Genomic DNA, 25,642 nt, shown 5'->3' with positions numbered 1-25,642 from the left:
GTGGTGATGTCATAGGGTTGGGTGATGCATCCCCAACTACTCTCCTTTCCTGTCCGTCTCTATTGTGATCATTGCCTGTACCAGATTACTGTCTTAGTCTGTCCTGCTGCTCAGGGTGCTATGTGCTTTTGCCTACTCTTTCACAAACATCTCTTTGGGTATGGTACTGCAGCCAGAGGCTCTTTTATTTGAAAATGTTTATTTCATGGGAGCATACAATACAGAGACATTTCCCCCTGGCTGTATTCTGTGTTCCTAAGGCTATTGCTTCTGGTGCTGTGTGCTACAGGAATGCAGCCATTCCCTTCATCCTTTTATGAGCTGGGGGAGCATAGCTATTAGAAGGGGATTAGTACCTCTTTTCTCACCCTTCTCAGGAGTTTATCCTTTCTTTTGTACCTTCAATGGAGGAGAAGATCAAGTCCGGACTGTTTTCAAACACAACTTCATGTAAACTAAACTAAAGATGTAGCTATTAGTGTAAATGACTCCCTTGCCTCAATTGTAGGATTTTTTTAATATGTCTGATCCTACCTTTCAGCTGTATCTCCCATTGCTTTACTTCTCTTATTTTAGATCTAAATCTACTTTTGTCAATGTCATACCTACTGGAATTTCATTTTTTATTTCTACATATTATGACACCTAAAACGTGAAACTTCAAATGAGGATGAAAGGTAACTTTATACATTTGTACTGAAGAAAAGATCCCATGTTATTTCAAGTTTGTGTAGTAGTGTTTGTTGTGCACCTTACATCTGAGTCTGTTACACCCTAAAAAGGCCAGTGTTGTTGGATGTTATGCTGCTGATTTCCAAGGATCCTGTCCTGTATTACTCACCTATGCAAAACTCCCAAAGAAGCCAACGGGGCTCTAGGTGTGAGAGGAATGCAAGACCGAACACTACATTTTCTTTATCTATTGTTGTAACTCTTTTTTAGTGCAGTTCTTCCTGAAATATAAATGTGCCAGGTCACACCTTTTTAACCATATATTTAGAGGGCCTGACTCTCCCTGTGGTGCACACCTTGTGTAGTGATTTATGACAGCACAAGGCAGGTGTAAAATGATATTAAAGCAAAATGGTAGCATTCTACATTCGCTGTCTGCAGATGTAAAAATGGCTGTACAAGATGCAGGAGAATTAAGCCTAGGATACTCTAAAATGATGGACTCCCACACTGAAATAGGACTATTTTGATGTGTACTACTGAGAACTATGCCTGTAAAATATTGAATACTACAGTATATTTTTATAAGGGCAGAGGATGTGTCCTGATGAAGTAGATGCTAAGTAAAAAATTCCTACGGACTTAAATGAGTTTGTTGTGTGCAAAAACTCTGAAGGATATATATCCTTTAAAACAGGTGTAAACAATGGTCTCCTAGTACCTTTGTTTGATGACACCACTTCACAGGGCTTTGCATTTCAAAATAAACAGAACCTTTTGCACTAGGAACTAAGGGAGTAAGCAGGGCCAACTCTTTGTATCTTACCTGTCTGGGTTTGTTTGCATTTATGTTTACATTTTGAAAAGGCTTTTGTATGCCTTAGGGTGGGATTTGAAGTGTCTTTTCATGGCAATTCAACTTCTGATTGATAGGAATACACGAAAGGGAACAAATATATATTATTTTTGCCTCCTCCATGGCTCACTGAAGCAAAAAACAGAAATAAAAAACAAGAATTTAAGAACATCCTTCAGCGGGCAGGAACACCACAAAATCCAGACAGGGGTGAATTTCCTTTATTGCATTATGAGGTGGGAAAGTGCATTGGATTCCACACGAGGCTCCAATAGCTCAAAGTAAGCTGCTTGGGACAGAGACTAGCTTCACTTCTGTATCCTTGGCGGCACTAAACAGATTATTAAGCACCAACAAACAGTGGTGTTCCTGAATCGTTTACTGTACACGGCTCCAAACAGCGTGCTGGACTCTTGCGTCTCCCATAGGTTTATTTAGTTTGTGGCTGCCTCAGGGAGCCACCAATGGGGGTGCAAATGAAGCGAGATCAGGTCTTCGCAACCACGCCGCTGCAGAGCAAAGAAGTGACCCCCAATGCCTGCGTTCCACCAGGCAGCTCTGAAATCCCCGTCCCTTCTCCTCTTCAGGAGACTGCGCGGCTTAGAGAACGATATTGCGGGACAGTGGGAGGCTCCACGCGCGGCCCCTTCTCTCCGGATAAACACCCGCAGCAGCAGCAGCGATCGCATCGGCTCGTTGTCGTGCAGGGGCCACCCCGCGCGAGCCCTAGGTGAGCCGGGCAGAGCACGCGGCGACCGCCCCAGCCCGCGGGCAGAGGAGGGCTCGCGCCGGCCGGGCCGGGATTCCAAAGAGGCGCTTGGCCGGGATTGGCGGCGCCTCTCCCGTGGGGGCGGGGACTCTGCCAATCCCTGGGGACTCTCCCGCGAGTGACCTGAGAGGGCCCTGCTGGCTGCTGCTCTGCGCAGGGAGCAGCGCAGCCGGAGCGCGTGTGTGTGTCTCGCTCTCTCTGCAAGTCCTTGCAGGAGCTGCACGCCCAGGGTAGCTTGGGGGCACTTACGCGGCGCAGACACGTGCTTCTCGGCGGCTGGATCCTCTGTCTCCTCATCATTTTTTCCCCAGCTCCCGCTCCAAGCGAACGGCAGCGGCGTGCCACCAAGGTTTCTGGTGCAGCCACTTGCCACGGAACTGAGGACACTGGGGAGAGAAAGAGACAAAGGAGCCTGTCTGAATGAACGTGCTGCTGACTTTGGGGGAGAGGAAGGAGTCAAGAGAGGGGGCAAAAGTGATGGAAGGGGTGTGAAAACTGAAATACCTCAGTCTTGCTGGGCGTAATCGCTCTGGCCACACATGGTTTGCTGCTCAGCCCTTTTGCTGGACTGACTTCCTCAAGTTGCATTCTCCACTTCAACAATGGATAACTTCTTCACTGAGGTGAGTACGGCAGGGGGCAGTTTTCTGCTGTAGTGATCAGCTCTTTCTAAAGAGCAGATTTATGAGATCTATTCCCCCCTTCCTCCCTATCTGGATTGCTTTGTTACAGGAGCCTCTCCCCTTTAAAAATAAAAGGGGGGCAAGCTGCTTTTCCAGTTACTAGCCCTCTGGCTGAAAGTTTTCTGCTTTTCGCATGGTTTAAACATATTATTTTTGCTGCTCTGTCAGGGTGTGAGAGTTGGGAGATTACCAGAAGAAAGTGATATATATTACTGAAACTCCCATGGCAAAAAGTATCCTTTAATGACAAGAGGGAGATAGTTTTAAAACTACGAGTCGTGGCAGGTCTGCAGTGCGATTGCCTCGTTCTCCACGTTGTATTGTAGGTGAGTTTCCTTTTGTGTAGACTGCTGTCTGTGTAGCACATGCACTGTGTACTCTGTATTAGGTCAGCAAATCGTGAGGCTTTTGGCCCATTGACGGCATCTGTGAGCTAAATGCTAGAAGAAAAATGCCGGCTTTGCAAGATCACCCTTGTGCAGAAAGCCCACTAAAACTTTAAACAAGGACATGGCTAAATGCCTGGTTTCTCACGGAGAGGTCTGGTATTTCCTTTCAAAAACTTGTTGGCTTCCTGTGAGAGGGGTACGCTAGTGACTGCAGGGGTGCGTGCACTTCACTGCCAGAGCAGAAGGGGGGGGGGCAAGGGGAAAAGAAAAGGATTTATTCCACTTCTGTTTCCCCTGCTGACCAAGGCATAACATTGGCCAGACATTACTTTTTAGTAGTTTGGGATAATTGCAAACAATGCAATTTTAAGATTGTCACTTGTAATCCTGCATTTGGTCAATTCATGGTTGATATTAATTGTGCTCTGACTCAAGTTAATTTAAGAACACTTTATAAAGAGTATAATAAACATATCTGCGGGACTCTGATGGCCTGATATACAGAAGTGCTGAGAACTCACAGCTCTACTGAAGTCAATGGGACTTGTGGATGCTGTGCACCTTTTGAAAATCTAGATCTAATGTCCCAATCCTGCAAAGATTTACACTCTTGCTCATCTGTACAGCGAGTAGTGCCATTCAGATCCCTGGAACTGCTCACTGCATAAAGTTAAGCACATGTGAAAGTCTCTACAAGATTGGGGCCCAAGTGTGCTACTGATTGTCAACCATAATGTCTTCAGTTTCGCATGCACACACATTTAGAGCTGAAGTCAGCATAGCAGGTGAAAAATAACGAAGAGTCCTGTGGCACTTTATAGACTAACATGTATTGGAGCATAAGCTTTTGTGGGTGAATACCCACTGCATCTGACGAAGTGAGTATTCACCCACGAAAGCTCATGCTCCAATACTTCTGTTAGTCTAGAAGGTGCCACAGGACTCTTTGTTGCTTTTTACAGATCCAGATTAACACAGCTACCCCTCTGATAGTAGGTGAGTTTGCTACTTGCAAAATAGCTTCGGTTGCTGTTCCCTTAGCTGACTCAACGGATTTCAGTATTCTTGCACAGTACTTCTGCATGTAATTTTGTATTCAGAGAAGGTGGTGTGTGACAGTTCTCCTAGCTTTTTGTTTTGTTGAATGTTGTGGTTTTAACATACAAGGGGTCCCCACAAATTCAGTATAGTGCGTTTGATCTTTTGACACCGAGAGAAAAATGAAATGTTTCTGAGGATAACAAGCAATAAAAATGACACAGCTTTGACCATCAGAATGTCTTATGGACACTGAGTAAATGCTGGTAATTAAGGTTTTGGATAACTGAGGACTTTCTCAATACAATACATATTGGCGGACAGATCCTGTTTTGGGTAACTGGGATAGTACTAATAGAGAACAAGACAAGGTGTTGTGTGTGATTAAAACAGGACCAGGTATCTGGAAGTCTGGTTTCTATTCTTAGCCTGGCCACCAATGTACTGTGGGGAAATCACCCTGCTACTCTGTGGCTTAGCTTCCCTCCTCCATAAAAGGGCCAATCCTCTCCTACCTTGGGAGTTTTGCCTGTGAATGCTTTTCCCTTCCACTTCAGGAGAAGACACTGTGTTTTACCAAACAGCATGCATTTTAATATGGGTTAATGTGTACTTCCTAGGAACAAAGAAAGTAAGCCATATCTACAGGATGAAAGACTTGATTCTGGGAAGCAGATGGGGAAACAGAGTCAGAGAGAAGTTGTCACTTACCTAAGGTTTTGCAGAGGGTCTCTGACATTGCTGGAAGTAGAAACTGAATCCTCTGGCTTTGTCTACACTAGATAGTTGTACCGCTTTAACTATACCAGTACAGTTAAAGCGGTACATCTCCTACTAGTGTGGTTGTAGATATATTGATGCTTTATTTTGGCATAGCTGTTCCAGTACAGGAAGTGGAATAACTATACTGGTATAAGCACATCTGCAGTAGGACTTATTCCAGTTTTTTAAAAAAAAAATCACACCGCTAATGAAATAGTTATGCCAATAAAGCTTCAGGTGTAGACTGGGCCTCTGTCTTCCAGTACTGTGCTTCAGCCACGAGACTATCCTGTACCCTCAGGATATAGCATCTTTCATGTGTTTGGTGCTGCCATACCCACCCACCCACGAAAAATAAAATAGCTAGTCTGTTTCCCAGAATTATAATTAGTCGGATAAAAGAAGGTTGTATACAGCACTGCATACAAGACATCTTCATATGTAAGGCAAGAAAAATTCTGTCATATACCATAAGAGGGAAATTTGCTAGGTTAACTCGCAAGAATTGTGAATGGTAAATCCTAAAGTAATGTTGGCTTTTCTAAAGAGAATGGTCCCTCATCTTTCAAAAGCTTATTTTGCATTAAGAGCAAGTCTCTCTGTAGCGTTGCCAAATTGTCTTAAAAAGTCACCAGCCCTGACACAAAATACACTTGTTCATCCTACTATGATGATGAAGAAAAGAACTAATGGTATTTACTTGTCCATTAGCTGAAATTACTTGCCCCAGGCAACTGATTGCCTAAAATTTTGCCAAGCTGCATTAGCATTTCAACGTATGTTTGTTAATTTATGGTTGCTAAATGTGCCTTTGATCTCTCCTAAGAGCTTTTTCAACATGTTGATATTACTTTAAAAGATCGGTAAACATTGCACCTTGGCTTTAATCTATATCCAAAGTCCCACCCAAAAGTATAAACATTTTCTTTCCTTGAGCTGGTGAATGTAAGTTCTATATTGAGCTCAATACATAGTAAAGTAGAAACACATTAAGGGCCTGATCCAGCTGCCACTGAGATCAGTGGAAGTCGTTTGAGTAAGCCGTTAGTTGGCTAAACTTGATTGAAGCAAACATCCTGTAACTGATATCTTTGAGAATTTAATTGTGTCCCATTATATTAATATCCCACTGTACCATGTGAAAGAAAGGAGCTATGTAAGAAAAATGTGTATCCAGACGACAGGCCTGATTCTGTTCTCTTTTAGCAGCAGCATAGATCAGGAGCAATCCCTTTGAAATCAATGGAGTTAAAAACTGTTGCGAGAACAGAACATATATGACTTTATTTCTTTTTAAAAAATAAAATTTACAGCGCATCTCCAGTCTCTGTGTTCTCAAAATATTGCAGGCCAGGTTATTCACAAAACTCTCCTTTTTTGAGATTTGTGAATAACTGCAAAACAGCGGGACTGTTGCAAACAGGCATTATGAGAAAAACATACCCATTGTTGTCTGCATGTATTTTTTTCATAAGTGCCTAGATAATGGTAGGTGCTAATTGTAACCATCTCTTAATACACTGTGTTACTCACTGGAGCGAACACATCAAGCAATTGCCTAATTGTATTAACGTGTGTGTACGTTACAAAAAAAACCCATTCTTGTTGGCACTTGTCTGTTTTAAACAAGATCTGGAATCCTGACTGAGTGTTGGGAAGTTCATGCCACTCAGCTGACATACTCACGTCAAACTGATTTTTTTTGGAGTGAAAAACCTGAAGGCATTAAACTCACAATTGAGTTTCTGTTTCCTCACCACCTACCTTTGTTAGGCAGTGCTGTAACAAGAACTTGTGTCTGGCCTTCCATAGAAGCCTTTTCTTTTTTCCAGTGGTTTATAACTCAGCCGTTTAAAAATTGCTTCAGGGAGAAAACTAGTTTAGAAGGTATCAGTCCAAGAACCCGTTTTTCCCCTCCCCCCTTCTAAATCCTGTTAAAGTTATACTTTTAAATAGTTACTTTCTTAAAGTTCTTAATTAAATAAAATTAATTAAAAATTGATTTTGATTTTAGAATACTTTTTCAGGATGGTTAATGTGGATTAAGACCTTTGTTTATTTGAAAGAAACTGATTGGTTAGGTTATTAACTTTCACTGACTATAAACTTAATAGTATTTCATATTCTTTTAAAAATTGTCTGTTAACGTCCTAAGGCTCTATGATAAGCAAATCCATTTTTTAATAATTTTAATTCTTAATAGAGCCATTATGATCCATTAAATAAGACAGCCCAAATATTTCCCACATATATAGCCAACTGGTTAAACAGACTGGCTCAAGAGGAGACATTCTCGTCTTTTAGCTGAGGTCGAAATCTTGGGATTTCAATGGGAGTTTTGCCCAAATAAGCACAGTTGGCTGCAGGATATAATCGTAGCGAGGAAGGAACACAAGCAAATATTGTGTTCGCACACAGAAGTGGAGGCATTGGGGGCAAACAGCACCATCTCTTTTGCCCCTGAAACTTGCAGGAGGCCACATCTAGGGTGACCAGACAGCAAGTGTGAAAAATCGGGATGGGGGTGGGGGGTTATAGGAGCCTATATAAGAAAAAGACCCAAAATGTGGGACTGTCCGTATAAAATCAGGACATCTGGTCACCCTAGCCACATCACATGTTTAGCTTCTGCAGTTTTGGAGGCCAGTAGCAGAGGACGAGGCCAGGCGAAAGTTGCTCTCCATAGCATCCATCCCCTTCTGACCTCATGAGGATGTTGCAATATAGAGGTTGTCAGTGCTGACCCAGTGCTCCTTCACATCATGTGAGTTGCCTCTTGGGGTGAAGCTGAGGTTCCTGAGGGAGCTGTGCTATCAGGGGGGCCAAGGGTGCTCCGAGAATGGCCTTCCCTTTCTCATGGAAGTTGCATGGGATTCCCTCAGGCTCGCAGGAGCTCTGTGCTCCTGCTGTTTCTTTGGTGGAGCTTGTGTGGCCACATCCTCTTGAGCACTTGTGGGCAGGGGGGTAGAAAACACTTTGGCCTACACAGTTGAGAGACTGATGAGTTGGAGACTGAGAAACTTCACATGCATCAGAATGTATTTCCCTGATTATGCCAAATGGTTCCAAACATAGCGTGTTTCCTTGAAAGACAAACAGAACGTGTTAACCAAAGCAGGTCCAGTCCTGCAACCTGTCCACATAGCGATTGAGTTCAGTGGGACTTACACATACAGAAAAGCTGCAAGATGGGACCCAATTGCTGTTATACCTAAAACTCTTTAAAAAGATAGCACCAAGGGACTGTTTTCCCTAATTCTTGCAACTCCTAGGCCAATGCTGGCCTCTTCCCTGGACTCAGATGATGTATGGGCCCTGAAGGCACTGCAGCCATCTGAGGGGGAGAATGCTTCCTTGTGCAGGAGCAGCGTAAGACTGCTATATGCAGTCCTACCTACACCCCTTTGGAGACTTCGGTACAGAGGATGGCCTGGGGAATAGTGGAGGGATCTCCTGTGGCACAGCATAGACTGAGTCTGTGTGTTTAATTTAAAGTATTTTATTGTACTTGACCTGTCCTTTTACACCAGTGATTCCTAGCCCCATGATAGAACAGAAAAGAAATTTCAGGATACTCTGGACCCCCTCCAATTTAGCCACAAAGGAAAGGAGGATGGTCATGATTCCCCTAGATCTGTTTGTGGAATCCTTCCCCCCCTCCTGATTGAGAGCCCATATATTAGACCAAACACCTGCATCTGACTTCTAATAAGTAGTCGGTCTACTTGAACATTATCAAGATTATATTATTATTTGTTTAATAAATAGAATAGCTTACATGTATGTGTAGATCAAATGCCTTTCATTCCAGATGATCACCCACCATTTCACTAACTACATATGCAGCCACTACTAGGCTGGAGAGCAGCCGGAGGTGAGATATGCAGCTCCTCTAGATGTACCTGCACTATCTTTAATGTAGCTAGCTCACTAAAAATAGCAGTGATGATGCAGCAGTGTGGGTTTGAGCATGGTCTGTACAAGCCCACCCAGCCCCTTGGATTTGTCCTGGAATTGCTAGCCTGTGCTGAAGTCTGCTGCTGTGTTTTTGCTGCTGTTTTTGGTGAGCTACCTGATTAAAGCTAGAATGGGTATTTTTGCAAAACTGCAATTTACACCACTTGTTGCAGTGTAGAGATAGCCAAGTGCCAGTTGTAAGCCTCCTTTTATGTGATTGTTGAATCTGTTTTACAGGCTGAGGAATGGAGGTTACAGCTGAAAATATAGCAAGTACAATAGCTATTTTTCTAAATGAAAGTGTCCTGCAAGTGGACCAGGTATATTTGTTGCTTTTTCCCATCCAGAAACAACCTGAATGGCTGAAAAGATTTACTCTGGAGAAATTAAGTGAGCTGCAATGTGTACAGGAGGCCACCTTTATAAGGCAACTTATTTGTTTTTAAAAAGGAGCTAGTAATTTATCAAAATAAGTCGTCTATATAGTTTATTGACAGTGGCGTGTGGTTTATGATTATTTTATTATCGGTTGAAAATGTAATCCAGTAGATGTGTTGGATTAGAGAGTGAGAGTTTCAATATCCATCTGTGTGGGGAAACAGAGCTCAAGGGTCTGTTTTACGCTATACCATGCTGATAGAAATCACTTGAAAACCGTGTGGTTTAATATATTTAGCTGACAGCCTAACCCTGTGTGCAACAGCAGTGTGTGTCACTGACAGATTCCATGGCTTTAAGTGGATTTGCCGCCCTATTATGGCACAGATGATGGGGTGGCGCAACTCATCAATAATTATAGTTTTAATTAGGTCAGGCTTTCAGTAGATTGTACTGTCATTGTAATATTCTTGCTGAATCCTAGGTTTATGCTTGGTGAAAGCCTATTAGTTTTTCATGAAGCTCTTAAATTATTTAGCTTTAAAAGTTGTCTCCAGGAAAAGAGATACTTCTGGATCTTTGTATAAACAACTGTAGTTCCATGGAACGAACAAACAGTCCCAGTCTCTGGTAAGCGTGTGTACAAATGTTGATATAATTGTATTAGAAACTAACATTCTGCGTTTGTTCAGCTTCTTTTTGTAGAACTCTGAGAAGGTTCCAGTGGCTGGGAACATTCAGCAGATAAAACTGGCCGCAAGGGCTGTACTTTCCTTAGTGAATCACAGTTCCTGCTTGTGGTCTGAGCAGAAACATAGTTCTGGGTGGAGTCATGGTTAAAGGAGCAGGAGATGAGGAAGTCTTTATGAATCAATAGACTGTTGGAAAAAATAATACCAGCCTTCAACTACTAATTCTAGCCACTACTGCACATGTACTTACAGTCTCTTGTAAAGTATTCAAGGCTTGTCGTCGTCCCAGACAGATCACAGTTTCAAATTCCAGGGAAAAGGTCATGGTTTGGGTGTTAGAATTTCTTCTGATTTTCTTCTATTTCCTCATTACCCTGGATTTTGCCAATGGAGAGGCAATAAGCAACAGGATGGCTGGGCACAAGGACAGCAGTTTTCACCGAATTCACATCCATTTATTTTTTGTTTTTGTTCTAATTTTTGGCTGAGTGAAATATAGTTACGTACCCCTGAAGAGGAAGAATAAAGGTATGTTAATAATGGCTATAATTTCAGAGAATGCTACCATGGAGGTCCTGGACTTCAATCTCTTACCTAGCAGCCTAAATTTGGCCTTCAGGACCTCTCTCCTACCTTCCCTGTGGCATCGGTACCTACATGTCCCACAACCACTAGCTCCTCCTCACACTACACATACATCTCTCTAGATGTCTCAAGAGATCTGCAACCTTCGCACTAGGCTGGCAAGTCACCATGCAATTCTCCTGGTCATCACAAATCCAGCTATCTATGTTTCTAATGATTGAGTTCCCCATAACTGTTACCTGTCTCTTCCTAATAACTGGAGTTCCCTCCCCCTCTCAGTGCAATTGGATGCCATGACATATCTGGAAGAAGGGTCCCAACTATGGAATCGTTTCCCTCTGTTCCAATTGGATGTTCTCCTTCCCTGAGACTTTCATCCTCCTCAACAACACAGAAGCTGTCAGATGGTGGTGGGACCTTTCTACTGTGTCCCGGAGAGTCCCATTTGTGTCTCTCTTAGCTCCTCCAGTTCAGCCACTCTGGTCTCCAAAGCCCGTACACAGTGTCTGAGGGCCAGGAGCTCCTTGTACCAAATGGACATATATGCCACCTGCCTATAGGGCAGATAATTATACATGCTGCTTTGGGTGCAATAAACTGGATAGCTCCCACTGTGTTACTGAACTTCTGCCTGCATTCTCTTTTTACTCCTGCAGTTCATTCCTTTGTTGATGTTTTGTTTTTATCAGGGGTGGTTTTGGCTTTAAGTTTAAAGAATGTTAAGTGCATCTAGCCCCCTCTCACAATCCCCCTCTAAACTTTTTAAAGTCCTGGTCTTCCTGAGTATCCCTGCCCCGTGGTTAAGGGTTGATGGGTACAAGTACAACTCCGTTTCAGACAACCCCTCCATTAAAACAGGTTTACAACATTTTCATTATTGTAGAAAAGCTGCTAAATAACTCTGGCACTCTGCAGTTTAAAGAGGTGACCTTTTGAAGTTTGGGAGTAAAATGAGAACTGATACTGTGATACAGAGCTAGAAGATAATTTAAGTACATCCATACTAAGGAAAGTATTAAAATGCTGAGTGGTCTGTAATATGCCAAGGCATTATCCATGTTTTGGGAACGTGGGGGGGACAAAACTTCTATCTAGTCTTCAGCATTTCTAAAGATACCATTTAAAGATAGCATAGAGACAGGATTAATTTGATTGGCTTCATCGTAAACTCAAAGATGCAATGAGGGTAATTAACCATTGGAACAATTTATCAAACGTTGTGGATTCTCTGTCCATTTGAAAATCAAGATTGGTGTTTTTCTAAAAGATATGCTCTAGTGGAAACAGGAATTAATTTAGGGAAATTCTTTGACCAGTGTTACAAAAGAGGTCAGACAATTGTCCTTTCTGGTATTATAATATATGAATCTTTTGTATACAGGATGAATCCTTCAAAATTGGAGAAATCTGGATTATTTATTGTTGGTTTTGTCTAAGATTAGCAACAATTGGGAAGGGAAGAATGAAGATGGGGGGGAAACAAGGTTGTCAGTTAACATCAGCTTTGGGTTGATTTGATCTATGGTGTCTGTCTAGATCAAAAGATATTACTATATGATGGCTGTCCAATTGGGTTGGTGATCACTGTTTAGTTTCTCTTGGGCAGGTGTCTATGTCATACAAATCACAACATTTGGCTCCCTTATTAGCAATCTCCTTAGGGAAGCCAATGACTGAGTGGGCAGGGACACTGAATTATCCTACATGCAGTCTCCTGTTATTGCAGCAAACCTTATAAATTAGGTAAAAGGTTCCCCATGGTCACTAGTGCTTTGGCTAAATAACTGTTGTACAAATTCTGTTCAAGGAGGGAAAATATTGGTTATGAATTGATACTGACAGTTTCTAAAAGGCTTTTCTCCAAGTAAGCTCATTATAGTTCACACCAGCATAAGGAGCTCTTCCAGTCACAGATGGGTTCAGATGGATAGGTAAATTGCAGTACAGTCCTTTATAGGTGAGATTATTGAATTTCTCTGTGTGTTGTGCCCCTCCCCCAATGGAAGAAAAGGGAAGCAGGAGGGAGAGGAGCTTTTCAGCATGGAGTCTAAGCCTAAAATTCTTAATTACCCATATGATCCCAACAAAGGGCTATGCTCAATGTATGTAACACCTTTTTTAAGGTAATGACTCAGAAAATATTAAGTTAGGCTCCCTTGCATGGAGTCAAAATCATTTCCTTTTTATCTTCTCTTCAAAAACCGTCCACCCTCATTTCCTTTCCCCAGTTAACAGCACAACACTAAAAAGATTAGGCCAAAACTTTCAAAAATGATCCTGATTTTTGTGCCTCAGGTGCCTGCTTGCAGATAGCAAGGACTTGATTTAAAGAAGTACCAAGTACCTGCAGCTGTCACTGACTTTAACTGGATTAGTGAGTGCTCAGCACTTTGGAAAATCAGATTCAACCCAGAATCTTCTATCACATTTTCCATATTCCCATAACTTCTTGCTGGATGCCGAAGGCATCATAATTTAGAGCAGCGTTTCCCAAGGAGACCCCAGGGGGTCCATGGGCCCTGCTGATCAACTGCTCCCCCTTCCTCCCAGCACTCTTAAACATTCTAAAATCAAAATGTGGGTCCTCAGGTGGCTAAAGTTTGAGAACCCCTGATTTAGAGAATGCTCAGTCCACAAAGTTTCTTTACATTCTGGTATCCAGATTCAAAAGTGTCAAATCTGTTACAGACTTGATTAAAAAAAACGCTTTTATTATCTATCTTCCAACTTGCACATTTTTGTATTGTATGTAATGTGCACGTTCCTGCTCGCATTGAAGTTAACAAAATTCCTCTTGACTTCAGTGGAAACAGAATCAAACCTTACAATTGTGTTTAGTGAAATCAGTCCTTTCCCCCCCTTTTTTTTTTTAATGAGTCTACTCGTGCATTTCATCTGTTATATTTCAGAAGAATATTTAGTCCCATTTTGTAAATATTAATTGGTTAGCATATCATTAAAATGTTTTCAAATTAAGTTAAATAAATTCCTTATTTAAGATAGCATGTACTTTTTTTTATTAAATTGTTACTACTGTTGGAAAAAATCAAGTAATTGTTTTATGTCTCTCTGTCTAGTTAATGGCAACAAACTGAACTAGGGGGAAGGATAATTGCAATTTGACCATTTTTCCTTCACTGAATAATATAATGAATAGCATATCTTGGCACGGGATATTTATGTACTCCAGAAAAAAGCCAAGCTTGCAGAATTGTGGAGTTCAGGTCAGGACAAGAAGTGGTAGAGTCTCTAGTTCAAACTTCTAGTCTTATTTGTCTTGGTGTTTTTTTTACTTAACATACACTGTAGTTTTGTGATTAGAGCTTTTTGTTGTTTTGCACGATGAATAGTTTGCTTGCTGTGTTTTGAGATGTAGAACACATTTATTAATTTTTTTCACGGAGAAGACCAGTGTGGCTTTTATGGCAAAGCTGGCATTTCCTGTTTCTTTTCAAAGTGTATACCAGGAAGAATATCCGATGAAATGATCTCTTTGTTATTTAAAGTCTGAGAATCATATTCTGCCATGTGATACTTAATAGTCTGTTTTCAAGAATAAGCAAGTCATGGGGCTGTTTGTCTATGCTGCATAGCATAATTTGTGCAGCTGCCTTCTTTTCATGAATTTTTTTCTATTTCCAATATTTTACACTCCAAATCTGAAAATGTATAACAGATGGCAGGCAGTTCTTGGGGCTAAGGAGGCTTGGGGAATGTGGAAGTTGTGTTTTTATCTTATACAACAGTTGCAACAAAGGATGGTTTTATTACTATTAATTTCTTACATTGCAACACTGAGGGCCAAATTCTAATCTCAGATGTGTATCATCATTACAATGCAACAGCCACAAAATCTGCCTTGCTCATTCAGGCCCTAAGTCCCACACAAGGTCCCTCAGTCACCTGGGTCTGCTCCCTGGCCTTTCCTGAGGAAGCACAAGAAGAATGTAATGTAGCTCTTTATGTTGAGCTGATGATTACCATGCTCCTGCGCATGTGTAATTGGGCTACCTCCTCTTTTATATTATAAAGGCAGGGGCACTATCAGTGCCTGGTGCAAGGACAGAAGGTTAAAGCCAATTAAATGTGACATTCCTAACATTTTTGCTCGCTTTTGGGATGCTCTTGTTAAAGGCTTAAGCCTTAGCTCTCTGAGGTTCTAAGCAGCAGTTATTGGAGTCTTAAGTGGCAAATTATTCATCACCTAGCACACTATGAATGCAGCTGGAATCTAATATGTGTTGCATTGATGGATTTGAAACTATTCTGAAACTTTTACTGCCACTTTGTAAAAGTAGTAGAATGTGTGTTGCCTGAGAATTGTCTAATTGGGGAGAATCAGCCAAACAGTCCCTTCGTGAAGTCAATAATGCCACAAAAGCTTTGCTGTTTCCCTATCTTTGTCTGTTGGAAACACTCTGGTACAGGCACAGAGAAGGACTTTGGGAAACCAAACAAACATGAAAGGCAAGAGAATGCCAGTGACGCTCCTCAAGGGTAGCCAGGGTTGTGAGGCACCTCACCACCACCTGCTCTTAGTCTGAGGAAGACTTGTTGATGCCTGCTGTGAGTCAGCTCCCTGAATTCACCATCAGCCTTTGGTGACGCAAGCACTACCTTCGAGGCATTGCTCTCCCTGTACAGGTAACGACAGGCGTATTGCAGCCCCTTATCCACTGAATGCTTGCAGAATTATCTGGCCTGCTGTTCCCAAAGGAATGGCGCACACCAGTTAGATTCAATTCAGTATCAGCACTTTGCTTAATACCACAGCACTTAAACGTATTCCTGTTTTCTCCATAAATATATCTCTTATCAAAGAACAGCGATTCAGATGTTCCTGAGGAAGAATATTGGAAGCAAATGGTTACATGTAAAACAAAATCATAACATAGGCGCCGACTCCATGGGTGTTTGAGCACCCACAGGGAAAAATTAGTGAGTGCTCTGCACCCACCGGCAGCCAAGCTCCCCACCTCCTCCTCCGCCTCCTCCCAGGGCATGCCATGTCCCCACTCCTCCGCCTACCTCCCAGCGCTTCCCGCCTTGCTTCTGTTTGGCTGCGTGCTGGGAGGGAGCGGGAGGAGCAGGAACGCAGCGCACTCAAGGGAGGAGGTAGGGCCAGGGCGGGGGTTTGGGGGAGGAGTCAGAATAGGGGCAGGGAGGGGGTGGAGTTGGGGTGGGGACTTTGGGGAAAGGGTTGGAATGGGGGTGGAGTCGGGGTGGGGCCAGAGACAGAGAGAGGTTGAGCACCCACCGGCGGGAGCAGAAGTCGGTGCCAATGAATCATAACATGCTTTCTAGAGACTAAATTTAACTAACAAGTTATCCTTCTGTTTAAGGAAGCTTATCTCACCCAAAGTTCTCACCAGCATTTTCAGCCAAGCCTAGCTGAGATGCCCCACTGTTTACTTCCTGTGTGAAAGATGTCAGCATGTCTTTGTCCAAAAATATACTACAACAAAGCTTTGATGTGTACCTAAAGATAGGGTTCCCTCGTGCCACTGCCCCCCACCCTTCACTAGTTTCTTCTTCTTGTTATTTTTCTCTGAATTTTTCATAATCCTTCATTAGCATTTGATTCAGGTTGATGAATGGAGGCGCATTGTGTACCAGACAATACTTAATTTAACAGATAGATAAAAAGAATTTTGTCTGAAAGAAAACCTGTTTTCCACCTTTCCTGGTGACCAGTCTCTAGACAATGTATATACATAACTCATAAGAATGGCCATATTGGGTGAGTCCAATAGTCCCTCTAGCCCAGTATCTAAAAGTGGCCAGTGCCAGGTGTTTCAGAAGGAATGAACAGAACAGGGCAATTTTCAAATGATCCATCTTGTTCAGTCCCAGCTTCTGGCAATCACAGATTTAGGGACTCCCAGAGCATAGTCATTGATGGATCTATCCTCCATAAACTTTAGTTCTTTTTTAAACCCATTTATGCTTTTGACGTTCACAATATCCCCTGGCAATGAGCGCCACAGGCTGATTGTGTGTTGTGTGAAGAAATGCTTCCTTTTGTTTGCTTTAAACCTGCTGCTTATTAATTTCATTGGGTGATACCTGCTTCTTGTGTTATGTGAAGGGGTAAATAACACTTCCCTCTTCACTTTCTCTACGAGCTTTTCTAGATGTCTGTCATATCCCCTGTTAGTCATCTTTCTTTTAATATGAACAGTTCCAATCTTTTTAATCTCTCCTCATATGGAAGCTTTTCCATACTCCTAATAATTTTTGTTGCCCTTCCTTGTACCTTTTCCTATTATAATATCTCTCTTTTGAGATGGGGCAATCAGAACTGCACACAGTATTCAAGGTATGGGTATACCATGGATTTATAAAGTGGCAATATGATATTTTCTGTCTTCTTATCTATCCCTTACTTGATGGTTCCTAACATTCTATTAGGTTTTTTGGCTGCTATTGCACATTGAACAGATGTTTTCAAAGAACTATCCACGAGGACTCCACGATCTCTTTCTTGAATAACAGATAATTTAGATCCTATCATTTTGGATGTATAGTTGGGATTATCTTTTCCAGTGTGCATTACTTTGCACTTATTTGAATTCCATCTCCATGTTGTCACTTGATCACCCCAGTTTTGTGAGATCCCTTTGTAACTCTTTGCAGTCAGACTGGATTTAAATGTTTTGGGTAATTTATTATAATCTGCAAATTTTGCCACCTCACAGTTTACCCCCATTTCCAGATCATTTATGAATATGTTCAACAGCATAAGTCCCAGTACAGCTCCTTGAGAGACCCTGGTATTTACCACTTTATATGGTAAAAACTGAACATTTATTCTTCTTTGTTTCCTGTCTTTTAACCAGTTGTTGATCCGTGAGAGGACATTCCCTCTAATCCCCTGACTGTTTACTTTGTTTAAGAGCCTTTGGTGAGGGACTTTGGCAAAGGCTTTCTGAATGTGCATGTGCGCTATATCAACAGGACCTCCCTTGTCCATGTGCTTGTTGACACCCTCAAATAATTCTAATAGATAAATGAGTCATGGGTTTTCTTTATAAAAGACATGTTGACTCTTCCCCAGTATCATCTGTGTTTAATAATTCTGTTCTTTACTATAGATTCAACCAATTTGCCGAGTACTGAAGTTAGATATACCGGCCTGAAATTGCCAGTATCACCTCTGGAGCCCTTTTTAAAAATTGGGATAACGTTAGCTATCTTCCAGTCATTTGGCACAGAGGTTTCTTTGAGCCATAGGTGGTACATACAACAGTTTGTAGTTCTGCAGTTTCTTATTTGAGTTCTTATTTGAGTTCTTGTGTGAATACCATTTGGTCCTGTTTAAAATTGCTGTTTGTTTATTAGTTTGTTCAAAAACATCCTCCGTTGACACCTCAATTTGGGACAGTTCCTCAGATTTGTTACCTAAAAAGAATGGCTCAAGTGTGGGAATCTCCCTCACATCCTCTGCAGTGAAGACCAATGCAAAGAATTCATTTAGCTTATCTGCAGTGGCCATGTCTTCCTTGAGTGCTCCTTTAGCACCCCAATTGTCCAGTGGCCCCACTGATTGTTTGGAAGTCTTCCTGCTTCTGATGTACTTACTTTTTTTTTTTCGGTTTGTTTTAGTGTTAGAATCTTTGATTAGTTGCTCTTCACATTTTTTTTTTGGCATGCATAATTATACTTGACTTGCCAGATTTATGCTCCTTGCTATTTTCCTTAGTAGGATTTGACTTCCAGTTTTTTTTAAAGGATAGAGGCAAAAATACATCTTCTTTTACTCTTACACAACATCCATACGTGTTTCAGAATGATATTGATGGCCAATGTGACATTGGTTTTTTAGTAGAGACCTCACATGACACTCTTAGTGAACTAGAATATAAATTCGAGGCCCAGGAGATCCTTGTAATCCCTATGCATCTCCTGTGTGCTCCTTGCGAGTTGCCACTCAGAGGTTCCTGGGTCAGAATGTCCATGAAGGAGCTGATCATAAGATAGAAATAATGGGCCTGATTCAGCGCCTATCATCTGTTGTCATTATGTGGGTGTACAGTGGGGCTGGATAAGGTGGAGGTGCTGTGGGCTAAAATTAAGGAAAGAAAAACAAAATATCTGACAATTAGAGTAACTGATCATTGGATTAAATCACTTAGGATACCTCAACTACATCCCTAACTTTGTGGAGGTAATTATGAGAAGATTAGATTAGAATCTAGGCAGAATGGAGGAATCAGCCTTGTAAAATACCTGTCAGACTGAGGGCTGATCTACGCTATAGTTAGTCAGTTTAACTACACTGCTCAGGGCTGTGAAAAATTTCAGTCCTGGGTGATGTAATTAAGCCAGCCTAAGCTCCAAAGTAGACCCTGCTAGGACGAGAGGTAGATTTACTACAGCGAATGAAGAACCCCTCTACTGCTGTAATGTTTCTAGTGTAGACCTACCCTAAGTGATCAGTCTTTCCTGGCCCCACTATCTGCAAGTTCTGTTTAATAAACAATGTATTCGTACATTATTGTTTACAAGTGTCTTCCCTGCTCCCTCCAAGAAGAAAGATTTCTTAATTGTTATTTGACAATAGCCAAGATGGTACTGGCCACAGGTTGAGAGACAGGGTCAAGCTGATACATAGACTTGCCAATTTGAAATCCCATCCATTCTGTCAATCCCTGAAAGAACTCGAGTGAAATCCTGACCCTGTTGAAGTGAATGGGAATCTTGCAATTGAAGTCAGTAGGGCCAGGGTTTCATTCTATGGCAAAGCCAGTGGGTTAGATCATATGGTTTTAGTGACTTTCTGTCAATGAGAACTCAGTTTTGAGGGTGTTTTGCTACTTTGGAGAATGGAATTAGTTTCTTTACCCATAATTCTATTAGGTCTGTTGGTTTTATTACCATGTTTTCCTGTCCACAGTGACAATGAAAATGTTTCGTAACACTTATGCTATGGTTAGAGATATTCGGCTCTTCTTGTAGCATAGGTAGGTCACGGTGCTTGTATTTGCATGAAAGAGAGAAACATGCCTCTTAGGCCTGGGTCTACACTAGGGCAGGGTGGGGGGGGGAATGACCTAAGATATGCAACTTCAGCTATGAGAATAGCGTAGCTGAAGTCGACGTATCTTAGTTCGACTTACCTTGCGTCCTCACAGTGCGGGGTCAGTTGCCACGGCTCCCCCATCAACTTTGCTTCCGCCTCTCACTGAGCTGGAGTTCAGCAGTCAACGGGAGAGCAATCTGGGATTGATTTATCGCATCTACATTACACGCGATAAATCGATCCCCGATAGATCAATCACCACCCGCCGATCCGGCGAGTAGTGTAGACGTAGCCTTAGTTGCTAATTAAAAAACAAACCCAAACACCCTTCTGTCTTTGCAGTTCAGATCCAATTAAGGGAATGGCTTTCTGTCACTGTTCTGAGAACAATTAGGTGTTTTCATGGCAGTAATTTGTATGTATGTTTTTATACTCGGTGGGGTGGTGTAATCACTAGCAGTTGAGCAAACCTTTGTTCCTATACTTTATTGAGCAAGGAAATCTACTATGACTGTTACAATGCATGTTTTAGGTTGACTAGAAAGGGATTAGTGATAATGTTTTACAGAAAACAGCAATTTGTTTCTGTAGAGAGAACAGGTCTTCAGCATTGTTGTTGTTAGCAACGTTGCATTTGTGGGAATATTATTGTGGTAACAAATGTAATTTTGTTTTATTGAGACTGAAATTCTCCATGCACGTTGTCTTCATGAGATATACTGCTCCTCCCATGATTTAGTTCCTGAACTGATCAGAGGTTGCATTTTATGTTGGTCTGATATGGTGGTCTTCTCTTTCATAGTGATGCTGTTGCACCACTGTCATTCTTTACCAAATGGTTATTACAGAAGGCTGCATGACTTCTAGTAGATTATGTAGTTACAAGATAGAGAAAAAAGAGGGAAAAGTTTAACACAGAAAAATGCTGAAACATGACTCTTCCACTTCAGAGATTATAAGATGGTAGATCTATAAGGCAGTAAATGGATTAAATGATCAGAATCTTGAGAATAAATTTTTTAAACCTTTAAGGATTTGCGGGGTGTCAGAGCCTGAGAATTGTTTCTCTTATAAAAACAAAACAGAACTTTGACCTGGCTGAAATATTTTTTTAAAATGTCACTACTAATATGGGCATATTTATTTCAGACTTCTTGCAATACAATAACAGGACATCTCTCCCTATGCCTGCCACCCCCACCTCCAAAACTGGACTGTTTTACATTTCTACAAATACAACACTAAATGTGATATTATTGGAGTTCTCTTTAGATTGCTGCTTTGCCCTGCTTTGCATTACAAATAGTGATAATAACCAACTTGTACTTTGGAGTAATGTCCCTGTACTTTGCAGATGCTTTATTCTGTTTGTCCATTTTTGCTTTTGAAGTCTGAATAAATAATTTGACTCAGCTGGGGGGAGTGTCCCTGATTTTTTGGAGAAAGCATATCACAATGAATTTATTTGGGAATAATACAGTAAAAAATCAGAATTCTTTTTATGCTGCTTTCCTCTCAAATTTTCCTTGGTTCTCTTAGCTGGAGTTTAATCACTCTGGGGGGAAAAAGTTACATATCTTTTTTGAGTTTATTTGGCAGTATACTAGGAATCATGCTGATAGTTTTGTTTCGGATGGTTTCTGAGCTAACGGAAAAAATCTGAATAGCTGAAAGCTGAAATTCAATTTTGAGGAGGTGGTTCATTAAGGAGAAAAAGTACATCTGGAAACAGTAACTGTTGGTAGCTATAAATAGATTGCTTACTCATTTGGATGCTTGGATGGGTAAATGAAGTTGGTGTCTGAGATTTTCATCTGTGTCATCTAGTGAAGACTGAGGTACAACATGATGTATCATATCCAAGATTTCCCTAGAATAACTGCATTCATTTCATTCTGAGCTAAATTTATGTTCAGTGTTTTCTACTTTATGAGCATATCCATTTTTCTGTAGCAGAGGCTGCATAAAAAGTAGATTGTATGTAAATGATTTAAGCCTGAAAATCCTTCTGACCCTCCCACCTTCCCCCTTCCCCCTGCTCTATTTTATGAGCTCTTCAGGGCCAGATCTACTTTGGTATTAGTATGTTCACTGCAGTGTGGGGACTGCAGGATTTTGATCTAAATTCAGGTCTGTTCTTTAGGATCCTCTTGCAAGATTCCAGTATTCAGAGCAATTGGTGTGTGTGATGACGTTGTGCATTGGTCTTTCTAGGGACAGCAATTGTTTTGCATCCTCTTGGTTTGTATGGTTAGAGTGCTCCCCTTGTTCCATTTCACAAGAGTTTTCAGTGGCACTAAAATTTAAGGGAGAGAGAACTGCTTTCATAGTATTGAAAAAAGCAACGTGAAATTTAATTTGAGCTCAAAATTGTGCTCTTTAAGGATTTGGATTAGTGATTTCTGCTTGTGACAGAACACCTACAAAACTACTTTTAGTTTCAAGTTCAGTTTTGTTGGGTTTAGTGTGCAAGCACTGTCTGGTGTTGGAGGCCTATGATATATAAGAGGTCATGCTACATGATCTGGTGATCCCTTATGACCTTAAACTTTCTGATTCTGTGACTTTAATTTGTTGTGCTGAAATATTCCAAAACATATAAGATCATCATTTAAGCGAGGAATTTAGGGCACGCTTCTGCTCCCATTTAAGTTAATAGCAAAACTCCCTTTGACTTCACTGGTGCAGAATTTAGGCTTTAATCCTCAAACCTGAATTTCTCTTAGTTTACCTGACCTTTAATTTTGACTTGAACATAGCTTTTTAAAGAATAACATGCTAATATCCATCATGCAGTATCTGCACATGCTTGTCTGTGTGGATGTGTTTCTTCTAAACAAACCTAACTGAACATCCATCTTAAGCAAAAAGTAATTTAAAAGGACACTGTCCAGCACATTTTGTTAAATTTTAAAATGTTTTTGATGTTGAGAGGTCCTGCTCAGTTTCTCTCATTTTAAAGAATAAAACTAATAAAACTACTGTAACATGAAGAAGTAATAAACACTTCCTCTGCAGAGAGGGTCTTCTCCTGACTTGCAGCAAACTAAGACTCACTAATTCTTTATTTTCGTCCTGTTCCCAGAGGTGTTCTAGTTCACAAAAAGTACATAAACAAAAGGGAAGCCAGGACAGCAGTTTCTCAAAACATGGGGAGAGGAAATTTGTTTATTTGGGGGAGGGAGAGAGACAATATTTGTTAGCGATTTGAACCAAAAATATCTGAGATTGTTGCCAATAATGGTTAATCAAAACAAACAGTAAAAAAATAGACTGGTGGGCAGTATGGTCAAAATATTCAGACTTGAATACCTAGATTAGAAGTTAAACTCTGACATTTAGCAGCCTAATTTTTCTGAGGTTCCGCGCTCCTGGAGTATCTGTTGAAGTCATTTTTATTTAGGTACCTGCAGTATTGATTCAGCAAGGCACTTAATTGTTTTTAAGGCCTAAATGTGCATTTAGGTCCCCTGGATCACACTGGAGCTGTGGTGAATCCCAGTCGGGCTATATCAAGATGATATATAAGTTGGTCCTTGCTGTGGAAGAGTTTATGAACCTCTGGCTTAGTCAAAACTCCAAAAAACTGAATTGCTGCTTAATGGTAACTTACTGATTTGTAACAAAATTGTTAAAATCCAGCAGACAGATTTTCTTTTGCACTAAAGTAACAGGCCTCAATCCAACAAAGCCTCTAAGTAGAAAATGTTTAACTCCAATGGGACAGGTCATACGTTTACAGTTAAGTATAAGATGAAATGCTTTGCTGGATCAGGGTTTTAGTTTGGAATTTGGTAATGAAGTGGAATGGGTCCCACTCTGGTGTATGCTCCTTTGTTTTTCTTTTAACATGGAGTACTGATGTGAGCTCTCTTGCCATGCTTATATCCTAAAGTAATAGAACAGGAAGTGTGTATCACAGTTGGGTCTGTGTTCTCACTACATAGACTATGACTTTGTTAAAAAGTGACTGTTCTAATGCTTCTACAGCTTTTTAAACCATGTCTGTGTCTTTGATGCAGTGATGTACATGTTGTCTTTAGAGCTGCTTTAGTGGCAGTTACATTCCCCTGGAGCACTGAGATGTCTTCATAAATCAGAAACTAAATTTCCCTTCTCCTTACCTATCCGGTGAAACAGTGGAGGCCATGCTGTGGGGAGAGGGCAGAATACATAATGTGAATTCATGGCTGAGATGCTGAACATTTACTTAAAAGTTCATAAGAAAATCTCTTTGGCTACCTGCTCTACTGTTCTTATTGTGTTATAAAGAGATAAGTTTATACTAGACTTCTGTAGATTTGGGAGCAAGACAATAACCATACAATATGGAAGCATTGTATTTAGAAATCTTGTTAGGTGAGTATGATGATAGCAATACAGACTGCTGTGAGGAAGACTTGATTTTCCGCAAAACGTCTATTTTTATTCTCTACATCTGGAATTAGGAATTAGACCCAGCAAAGAGGGAGCGGCCTTTCTCACGGCAGGGTTTTGAACAGTTCTTTGTTCCTTTGCCCCCTTCCTGGTGGAGGAATGAAACTGCACCAGTGGTAGACAGAACAAATCACATGCTGCATTGTGCCTTCTGGGCACAAGATAGTGCCATCTTGGCATTGGAGAGGGGAGAATGGTGCAAATCTTGAGCATGAGAGAGATTGTAGAGGGAAATAGGTAGGCTCACAAGGAGAACTAGGCACTGCTCTTGTCATAGAACATGAGGGGAAAAATGTGTAAATGATGGTTACGTACAATACAGAGTAACCTGAAGAAAATAGATGAGTTATGCAAGACATTCAGATGTTAAACCTCAGCCAGGAAGTATCACCGTGTGTAGTGGTGTACAAATCACACACTACACACTTAACCCTTGGAACTTGTTGGCAGGGGATGTCGTGAAGGCCAAAACTATAATTGGGTTAAAAAAATAATTAGGTATGTTCAGGGTGGATAGGTGCATCAGTGGCCATTAGCCAAGATGTTAAGGAATGCAATCCTGTGCTCTAGGTGTCCCTACACCTCTGACTGCCAGAAGATGGGCCTGGACAAACAGGGGATGGATCACTCAATAAATTGTCATGTCCTGTTCACTCCTTCTGAAGCATCTGGCACCGGCGATTGTTGGAAGACAGAATAGTGGGCTAGATGGACCATTGGTCAGTTCGAGTATAGCTATTCTTATGCTCTTAGGTAGCACGTACACCCATACAATATTATATCCACACATTTATCTTAAGAAGAGAGGGTATAAACTTACCTGCAATAGGCATGATTCATAGCAAATTAATATAATCATGTGCATGCTCTCTGTCTCTCACACTCACATATTGTTTTTGTCTAAAAGTAATTTTATTTGAGAGAAAAGAGAAGCGTAGTGTACTGATGATTGAAAGACTAAGCCAAAACTTTCAAATTTGGGTGTCCAAAATTAGTCATTTAAATTACTGTTTACCATAGGCACCTAAATAAGTGACCTAACTTACAGATGTGCTAAACTGTCACAGCTCATTGTAAATTAAACTGAAGCTGCTCACCACCTCTGAAGATCATGGTGTTTAATATAGGTGTCTAAATATGTATTCAGGTGCCTAAATCTAGGCATGCATGTTTGAAAATTGTGGCCATAGGACTTAATCCTGCAATCCTTAAGCAGGCAAAATTCCCATTAACTGCATTAACTTAATTCCCATTAAGAGCTGGAGGTTTAAGCCCATAGAAATAAAGAACAAAACAAAAACAAAAAACCTCACAAAAAATCTTGCATGTAGCTCTGTAAGTGGATATTTAATACATTGTGTGTGTATAAAAACAATGGGGAAAAATGTTGTACAAGGGCTCT

The 25,642-nt window shown here is 41.0% G+C and overlaps 1 protein-coding gene across 1 annotated transcript in view; it reads left to right on the top strand.

The window, feature by feature from the left end:
• The first annotated feature begins 2,490 nt into the window (after positions 1 to 2,490).
• Positions 2,491 to 25,642, top strand: part of MYO10 (myosin X) — a 254,009-nt gene continuing 230,857 nt past the window's right edge. The window contains exon 1 of the mRNA XM_050937621.1: positions 2,491 to 2,920. Within this exon, the coding sequence (XP_050793578.1) occupies positions 2,900 to 2,920 (21 nt within the window). The 5' untranslated portion in view covers positions 2,491 to 2,899. The remainder of the gene's footprint in view (positions 2,921 to 25,642) is intronic.

The sequence above is a fragment of the Gopherus flavomarginatus genome, chromosome 2 (genome assembly GCF_025201925.1).
Source record: "Gopherus flavomarginatus isolate rGopFla2 chromosome 2, rGopFla2.mat.asm, whole genome shotgun sequence".
Lineage (NCBI taxonomy): Eukaryota > Metazoa > Chordata > Testudines > Testudinidae > Gopherus > Gopherus flavomarginatus.
The sequence above is the reverse complement of the archived record's forward strand: the minus strand, read 5'-3'. Positions and strand labels throughout refer to the sequence as shown.